The sequence below is a fragment of the Camelina sativa genome, chromosome 18 (assembly GCF_000633955.1).
Source record: "Camelina sativa cultivar DH55 chromosome 18, Cs, whole genome shotgun sequence".
Classification (NCBI taxonomy): Eukaryota; Viridiplantae; Streptophyta; class Magnoliopsida; order Brassicales; family Brassicaceae; genus Camelina; species Camelina sativa.
In genome coordinates, this window is record NC_025702.1 from 12162645 (window position 1) to 12170617 (window position 7973).

General features: G+C 34.3%; 2 protein-coding genes across 2 annotated transcripts in view; one reads left to right on the forward strand and one right to left on the reverse strand.

The window, feature by feature from the left end:
* Positions 3356 to 5362, forward strand: LOC104761254 (sec-independent protein translocase protein TATB, chloroplastic). The gene is made up of 6 exons (XM_010484304.1): positions 3356 to 3740; positions 3825 to 3949; positions 4304 to 4363; positions 4449 to 4617; positions 4822 to 4995; positions 5099 to 5362. Exons 1-6 carry the CDS (start codon positions 3503 to 3505, stop codon positions 5143 to 5145), a joined length of 813 nt encoding a protein of 270 aa, XP_010482606.1. The 5' UTR covers positions 3356 to 3502; the 3' UTR covers positions 5146 to 5362.
* LOC104761255 (protein DETOXIFICATION 16) overlaps positions 5470 to 7973 on the reverse strand; it is a gene marked incomplete in the record, with an annotated part of 3559 nt that continues 1055 nt past the window's right edge. The window contains 7 exon segments of the mRNA XM_019240548.1: positions 5470 to 5615; positions 5713 to 5799; positions 5904 to 6022; positions 6134 to 6372; positions 6452 to 6508; positions 6593 to 6679; positions 6770 to 7314. Coding sequence (XP_019096093.1) covers positions 5532 to 5615; positions 5713 to 5799; positions 5904 to 6022; positions 6134 to 6372; positions 6452 to 6508; positions 6593 to 6679; positions 6770 to 7314 — 1218 coding nt within the window.

Consider the following 7973-nt stretch of genomic DNA (forward strand, 5'->3'; position numbering starts at 1 on the left):
AAAAAGATAGAAATTAAGTAAATGACAAGGTTCTCATATAACCATATAAATACATAAAAGATATAAGGCATATTTATTGGAATATCATAATATTTCTTATATGTTCGGTTACGTTTGGATATGTATTGGATATCGGTTCGGATCGGATAATATCCGATATCCAAAATAATGAAAGCCAAGAACCGATCGTTATTTTCTTAATATTAGTTCGGTTTTAATCCGCTTACTTCGGTTCGGATACAATTCAGATTTTCGGATTCAGATTTTATGCCTAGGCCTAGTTTTTTTACTAGTAAACTCATTTGTTTATAATCGATGATTGCAAAAAAAAAAAAAACTTAAAGAGTGTGAGCTGAAATACTTAGTTAATTACAATTCAAATTGCGCTGTATTTGTTTTGCACATCACTATCCGAAATTAAAATTGTAGAATCATTCTTTTGTCTTTCAAATCATAAAGAAAGGCCCTTAATTTTTTTTTTTAATTCATGAAAACATCGACTTTTTTTTTTTTAAAGAACATTTACCTTTCAAATTATCCATACAGTCTAAATAATAGTTCTTTATCACTTTATTTTTCACCTTTTTATAGAGTTTAAAATTTAATTTGCCTGATATAATAAATTGAACTAGACATATACAAAAACTAAGGGGATTTTGTATTCCATTAACATATCGTATCTAAGTAAATAAGGCGAAAATAAATACAACTTGTTTAGTGTTGTGGCAAAAAAAAACATAAATTTGATTTCACCCGCTTTAGATTGACATAACAAATTTCCCCATAACCAAGGACTTGATGGAGAGCCCCTTCTTCATACTAATCATGTAAAGACTTCAATGCATCCATTGTTCTTGGATGGTCCTTTATCCAAGATTTGAGGCCATTTTTGACATCCAAGAAAGTGGTTTTTAATTCATTTAATGGTGTGAAAACTGTTGAGTGATTTAGGGATCACATAGGAAGCCAATAACACAGCACCAATGATGTGTTTGTAATTCCAAACACATTCAACACCTTGAGAAATGAAGTGTTTCTTTGTTTTCTGTTTGAAGTATTCAATCATAAGATTAGGCCACTCAGTACGCACAATTAGAGAGAGTGTTTCCCAAAGAAACTTAGGAGCTAGGTAGTACTTCACACAAATGGGGCAAAGGGCAAGCACATACCCTTCTTTAAACACATTAAATACATGGGTGCTTATGCAATCGTTACACAGGAAGCAACCACAATCAGTAATAGGCATTTTGGTCTTTTGAAGCTGACAGTTACCACAAAATGAAACATTCTCCTCATCATAACGCATGGAAGATTGGGTTTCATGATCCTGATCCTTGAGAAGTTGAGGTAACAATAGCGTATCTCCGAATCGTCGATGATAATTTCCGCCATTTCAGATTCGCGTATGATTTTTTTGATAAGATTCAGATTCGCGTTGAAAGACTAATGAGATATGCAATTTAACTTCTCTACGTTCAAAAGTAGAGACCATAATTTTTTTACTAAAAAAAAAAGTTTAAATTTTTATAAAAAATTCAGTTTTGAGTTTTGCAACTTTTGCTGGAATATAATTTTGTTACTTCGATTTTTCATATTTGTTTTTTTCACTAGCTTTTTCCAACAAATAAATTTTATTAAGAATAAAACCGGTCTAACATACAATAATTCAATCATCCAAACGGAAGCATCCATAAAACCAGAGTAGAAATTAGAAATATTACAAGCCAATTTCCCATTTTTTTCACTAGTATTATTATCTATCCGTGGACGTGATTTTGATGTCATAAACTGGTCTTTCTAATATCATAGATTGATGATGATATTATGAATTGACGAATAACAAGTCAAATTGTTTTAAATATATATCAAATAAAAATTACTAAGAAACTTCTAGAAAATTATTAGAAATAAGAAGGCTTGTAAAATAATATATTGTTCTCAGCGTTGTTAGTTTTCTCAATTCCAAACTTCCAACCCACAAAAAAAAAGAAAAAAAGAAACAGCATTTGTAGATCTTAAAATATTTTATGTAACGTAAAACAATAACGTTGGCTAATGTCAATTTGTAGGTAATCTATAAAACGAATGATTCTTGTCAAAGGAAAGAAGAAAATACTATTAAGACTACCATCCGAAGAGTTGACCCTTACTGAGCCGTGTATGCACATATGCATATTAGTATATGATATGATATGGGGACCAAACCAATAAGTGAGGGTAATAATATAATAGCCGGCTTCATCATTGGAACTCCCATGTGACTCTCCTCATCTCATGTTTTAAGCTTTACTTTATTATAATCTCTTTGATAACGAGAGTTGCTTTATTTCATGCCAAGAAAATGTAATCTTAATTCGTTAATTTGATTTTTCTTCTCTACTGCTCCTAAACTATTCACTTATTATTACTATTACTGTTTTTACCGTTGGATAAATTGTTTTCTTTGGTATAAAGTATAAACTAAAAATAAAGATTAAGAAAAAGGAGAAAGCTTGGGAACAATTAAAAAAAGGCACATGCACGTGCACACCATAGTCAGTGGTGAGTTGTGTGTGTGAATCTGTGATGGCTTTTTGAGCAACCCTCGTGCGTGCGTACGACTGCCACTCCTTACCTTTCTTTTCTTACCTTTTCCACTTTTGTTTCTTAATTTCTTCCTTTTTCAACTCTACTTGGAAAACTAATTTACTACTACTTCTTCCTTTTTCAACTCTACTTGGATATGAATGATATGATTATGAACCTTTATTGAAGAAAGAAACAATCAAAACTTTAAAACTCAACTTTTATCTTTCTCATCTTGCTAAATCAAAACACCAAATCAAGACATGAATCATATTTTGGTTGTGTTATCTTTTAGTATAAGATTCTACTTGTTTAGTNTTTTTTTTTTTTTTTTTTTTTTTTTTCTCCAGACCAATTTGTGTTATGCATCTTTATAAAATATTCAGCCTTCTTGGTTGTTTATCATTATCTAATTATAATTTCTGTAAAAATAGTTTTGTTAAGATAGAATACCCCCATGATTCGACATTTCACAAATAACTATATCCACAACGCTCACTTGTCATTCGATTCCCTTGAGAATATAAAGAAAAGCGAAAACAGAATCGAAAGAAAACAAGAAAACGTGACAAAAGTTCACACTCAATCTCAACTCTCTAAAATCTAAGCTAATCTCAAGAGAAGATGATACTTGCGATCTAGTTTCCAACCCTAAAGAAAAAAAAAGAAGCATCCTATGGCCCAAACAACTTAAACCCAAATTAAACCTTCTTAACGGCCCATTTCCACTTTCTAAGCCTAAAAAAAAAAACATTATCTTCAGATTTTCCAAAGGATAAATTTTAGATTTTTCTTTTCTTCTGAGCGTTATTTCATTTTCAAGGCTAATGGACATTTTGATTGGTGATGAAGGTGCGAGGAAGTAAGTTTCTATGGCTTAGGTTCCTCTTCGAAGCTTAAAAAACTATAATACAAACCCTTCGAAGCTGCTGCCTCTATGGCTATGGCCTTTCAGATAATAGCTTCTTCTTCTTCTTCTTCGTCTTTATCACCAACGATTACAAAATCTCACCTTTTCTCTTATCATTCTCTGCAATCTTGTTATAAAGCTTCTTCGAAACCTAATCATCTCTCCTCATGGTGTTCTCTACTGGGTTCTTCTCGTTTCTCTACACCTTACATTGGTTTAAAGCATCTGGGTATCTCACTCTCGACTACTAAATCTTCAAACCCAGGTCTATTTCTACTTCAAATTCTTCTGGGTTTTGTAAAAGTTGTTCAATTTTCTGAATTTTTGTTGTGTGTGTGTGTGTGTGTAGAGATGAAGAGAAGATGTAATAAGAGTATGGTGATTCGTGCGTCCCTGTTTGGTGTTGGAGCACCTGAGGCTTTGGTTATTGGTGTTGTCGCTTTGTTAGTCTTTGGTCCTAAAGGCCTTGCTGAGGTTAGTGTCTTCTTGTTTTTTTCTTGATGATTGATTCTGGAATCATAGCTTTTTTAGGGTTTAGGCAGCTTATGAATTGGTACTGTTTAGTTTATCTGATGAGAATTGGGGTATTATAGATAAGGCTGTTGCTTAATTCTGTTAGGATCTCTGTGGATTGAAGTCTGAATCTCTTTATCAATGTTCTTAATTGGGAGCAAGTTCAATTCCACTCCTTTACTGAGCATTTTGAGAGTCTGAGTTTTAGAAATGTTAAGAGAAAAGAGCGCTAGATGTTAATGTTTCTTCTCCAATAGTCTTTTAACAGTTGCTTAGAGTCTTTGAACAAGTGATTACTTGCTATGATCCGTGCAGGTAGCTCGGAATCTTGGTAAAACCCTGCGTACATTTCAGCCAACGATTAGAGAGTTACAGGTTTGTTTTCTTATCTCAAGACTTTGAGGAAAACATGAGGTTGGTTTTGTATATGTGCCAACTATTTTTTATTGCTTTATCTTAGGACGTTTCAAGAGATTTCAAAAGTACCCTTGAGCGTGAAATTGGTCTCGATGACATTTCATCGCCAAACGTGTACAACCAAAACAGAACGAATACTGTTCAACCTCCTCCTCCTCCTCCTCCACCAGCAGCTCCCCAAATTGAAGATCCTGTGACTGCAAGTGACTCCAGTGAGTGCCCTTTTAAGTTTACTATGCATACGCTAACAGAATAGGCATTTGATTGAGACATAATCAAAGTAGTTTGAGTCCCATCTAGACCACGAGCTTAGCAGGCATTGGCTAATCTAATAACAACACTGTTACTGTTTTCCATATACATAAATGTTCTGAAGTAGTGAAGCTAAGCTAAGATGTTTGCCTTGAAATAAGCAGATGATGTTCAATCACCAAAAGCTTACACAACCGAGGGCTACCTCAAGATCACTGAAGAGCAACTAAAAGCTGCGTCAACCGGTGAAAGCCAAGCAGAGGATCAATCTCAGACTCAAGAATCGCTACAACCACCCGTAACTGTACAAATACCCACTGGTGAAAGCCAGCCCAATGGTTAGCATTTCCTCCGTCGGACTTGATTCATGAGTAACGAATGATCAGCAAATTAACAACTCTCTCATAATCTTCCAAATTGTCTAAAACCGGGTTGTTGCAGGTACAGCGAGAGAAACAACAGCTGCATCTCCTCCAAGGGAAGATTGAAAGCACCAAAATTTGACTTGTAGTGTTAAAAGCATAAGCCTGGGAATTTTTTTTGATCTGCCAAAAGAGAAGAGGCTATATTAGCTCTCTTGACATTCTCACAAAGCTTTGTATTTACGCATCTTGATGGATTGAAAATTATCAGAATCTGTATCAGTTGTGTATTTATGTACCCATTAGTTTTTCTTCATAATGATAATCGAGTTTATTAGGTGAACCGTAATGAATTTGATTAAATTATTGGCTCTTTGTAAAGTTCACACAGAAAATGAAAATGAAGTTCAATGATGTATTGGCTCTTCCATATTTGATTAATTGACTATCAATGAAAATGAAGTTCAATGATTTATTGGCTCTCAAGAACAAAAAAGCATACACAATGGCTCTCAAAATACAACAGTTGATCTGTCATGGACTGCAAAATCTTTCACACTTGAACAAGACTCAACTCTGTGTGTAGCTTTCTTGGCCTATCCATTATAAAATAAACGAAGAAAACATTAATTATCATAATAATCACAGCCACATGTATAATAACTTTTGAATTTTATAACAAAGCTCATTTACCTCTTCATCCCAATTGGTAAAAATGGTGACGAGGGCAAGACCAAAAACTTGCACAACGAGGGCACATATGATTCCAAGCCAAAGCCCCTTCACAAATTGATATGTTTAAATTTAACGTTAACGTAATAATCAGTTAAATTGAAAAAAAAAAAAAAGAATCTGATTTATTAAGGTTAGTTTCAGTTACGTACCCGACCACCAACATGAAAGTGAAAAGCAAGTAACAAGCCTGAAGGAACTCCAACAAGATAATATGATCCAAGATTGATAAATGCTCCTATCTTCTGCCATCCACATCCTCTAGCAACCCCTGTTTAATTAACCGGAAAATCAAACAAAAAATAACCAGACTTAACCAAGTTCCTCATGATTAGGGTGTTTCTAAAAGCCTTTACTTGTGAGAAAAGAAAGAAATAAAAACCTGAGAGAACGCATTGAAGACTGTCTAGAAAGTTGCCTAATGCGAGAATTGGCATCATCGAGGCTACGTAGGTGACTACTTCTGTTTCACTACTATAAGCCAATCCCCAGATATTCCTTATGAGTATCAAAATTGATCCGATCACTATACTTTCTGCGATTGCAATCCATATGACCACACGCACCGCAAGTTTAGCCACTCTCGGATTACCGGCTCCTAACTCATTCGAGACCCTCGTGCTGCACCAAATTTAATTAAGGGATATTCAATGGTCTATATTATGAGTTTGATGTAAGGCTATATGATTTGGTTTGTTACCTTGCAGCACCACTGAGACCAAATGGGATCATCCACATTGTTCCTGATGTATTAAGGCTGCAAATATTTTATGACCATAAGTCATTTTTGAAAATCAAGAACTAGGAATTATACACAATAATTCATATGAATCATTCTTACCAGATTGAGAGAACAGAAGTTTCTAGAACTGGGTTTGGAAGTAGTCCTGATAAGAGAACTAAAAGTTCAAAGGACCACATCTCTAAGCTGGATACAAACAACAATACTTCAAAATATCAAGATAGCTTAGTTAAGTGTGATGCAAGTAACTGATTCATTAATTCATATGTGTACTACCAGACCATAAGTGCAGAAGGAACAGCTAGTCTCAGAAAAGGGATGATATCGCGTAGAGCCTCCTTAGAGAAACCGGTCCAAGTCAGTGAGCAAGAAGGCGAAAACTTGACGTAACAGAACAAGAGAATGACATTAAGCCAATACGAAATGGAGTTAGCTAGAGCAGCTCCTTGAAACCCTAAACCAGATTTAAAAACCAAGACCCAACAAAGAAGGACATGAAGAGAAGTGGTGACTCCGGAGCAGAAAACCACAGGAAACACATTGTTTTGTGCCTGCAAGAACCTGTTAAAGCATTGAAGGAGACCGTAGGCGAAGATGCTCGGGATCATGAATTTCGCGTAGGAGCCAGCGAGTGTAGCGATGGCTTTGTTTTGTCCAAAGAAGACAAGAAAGTGCTCTGTGTTTGCCCAGATGATGGAGAGAGGAATAGAAGCTAGTGTAAGAACAAACATTGCTCTTTGCATTTGTATCCCTAACATTCCGTACTTCTTTGCTCCGAACGATTGGCCACAAAGTGTATCTAACGCACTAGCTGTTCCCATCTGGTCATGAGGAATATGGAAAAGGAAAAAAGTGAATCAGTGTAGATTTCTTGCTTCACACGTAAACGTCCAACGCAATTTGTAAACAATATTAAATCTGGATTCGTTGACATCATTAGTAACTGTTTCAATGTTTGACAAAGTTATTGGTTTCAAGTTCAAGTAGGAAAATATAAGCAATAATTCACTTCTTTATTTTTTTATTTTGGCGTTTTTCACTTTGGTCCATCCATATAATGACAAAGTTTGTTTGAATATATTTCTTGTCGTTAAATCTGTATGAGTGGCAGAGAAGTTGCTTACGCAACTTCAACTAGGATATTCAAACAAGGTGGCCTGTGATAAGTCCATCATACGATGAATAAAATAATATCCTTACTATAAAATTACTATTTTTTTCTCTTTTTGGAGATATATGTTTAAGTTTTCTTCTTCTTCTTCTTGGGGTTAGATATTATATGTTTAAAGGTTTCGAACTATATAGAAGAAAAATATCTCTGGGTGCATATATAGAATAAAAACAAAAAGGAAATTACAATATCACTCATAAACCAATTTAAGTTTCAAATTCAGACCTTTTTAATGTAAATTTATATAGAAGAAAATTATTATGTGTGAATTTATAAGATATGCATTAAAAACCAAAAAAAAAAAAAAAA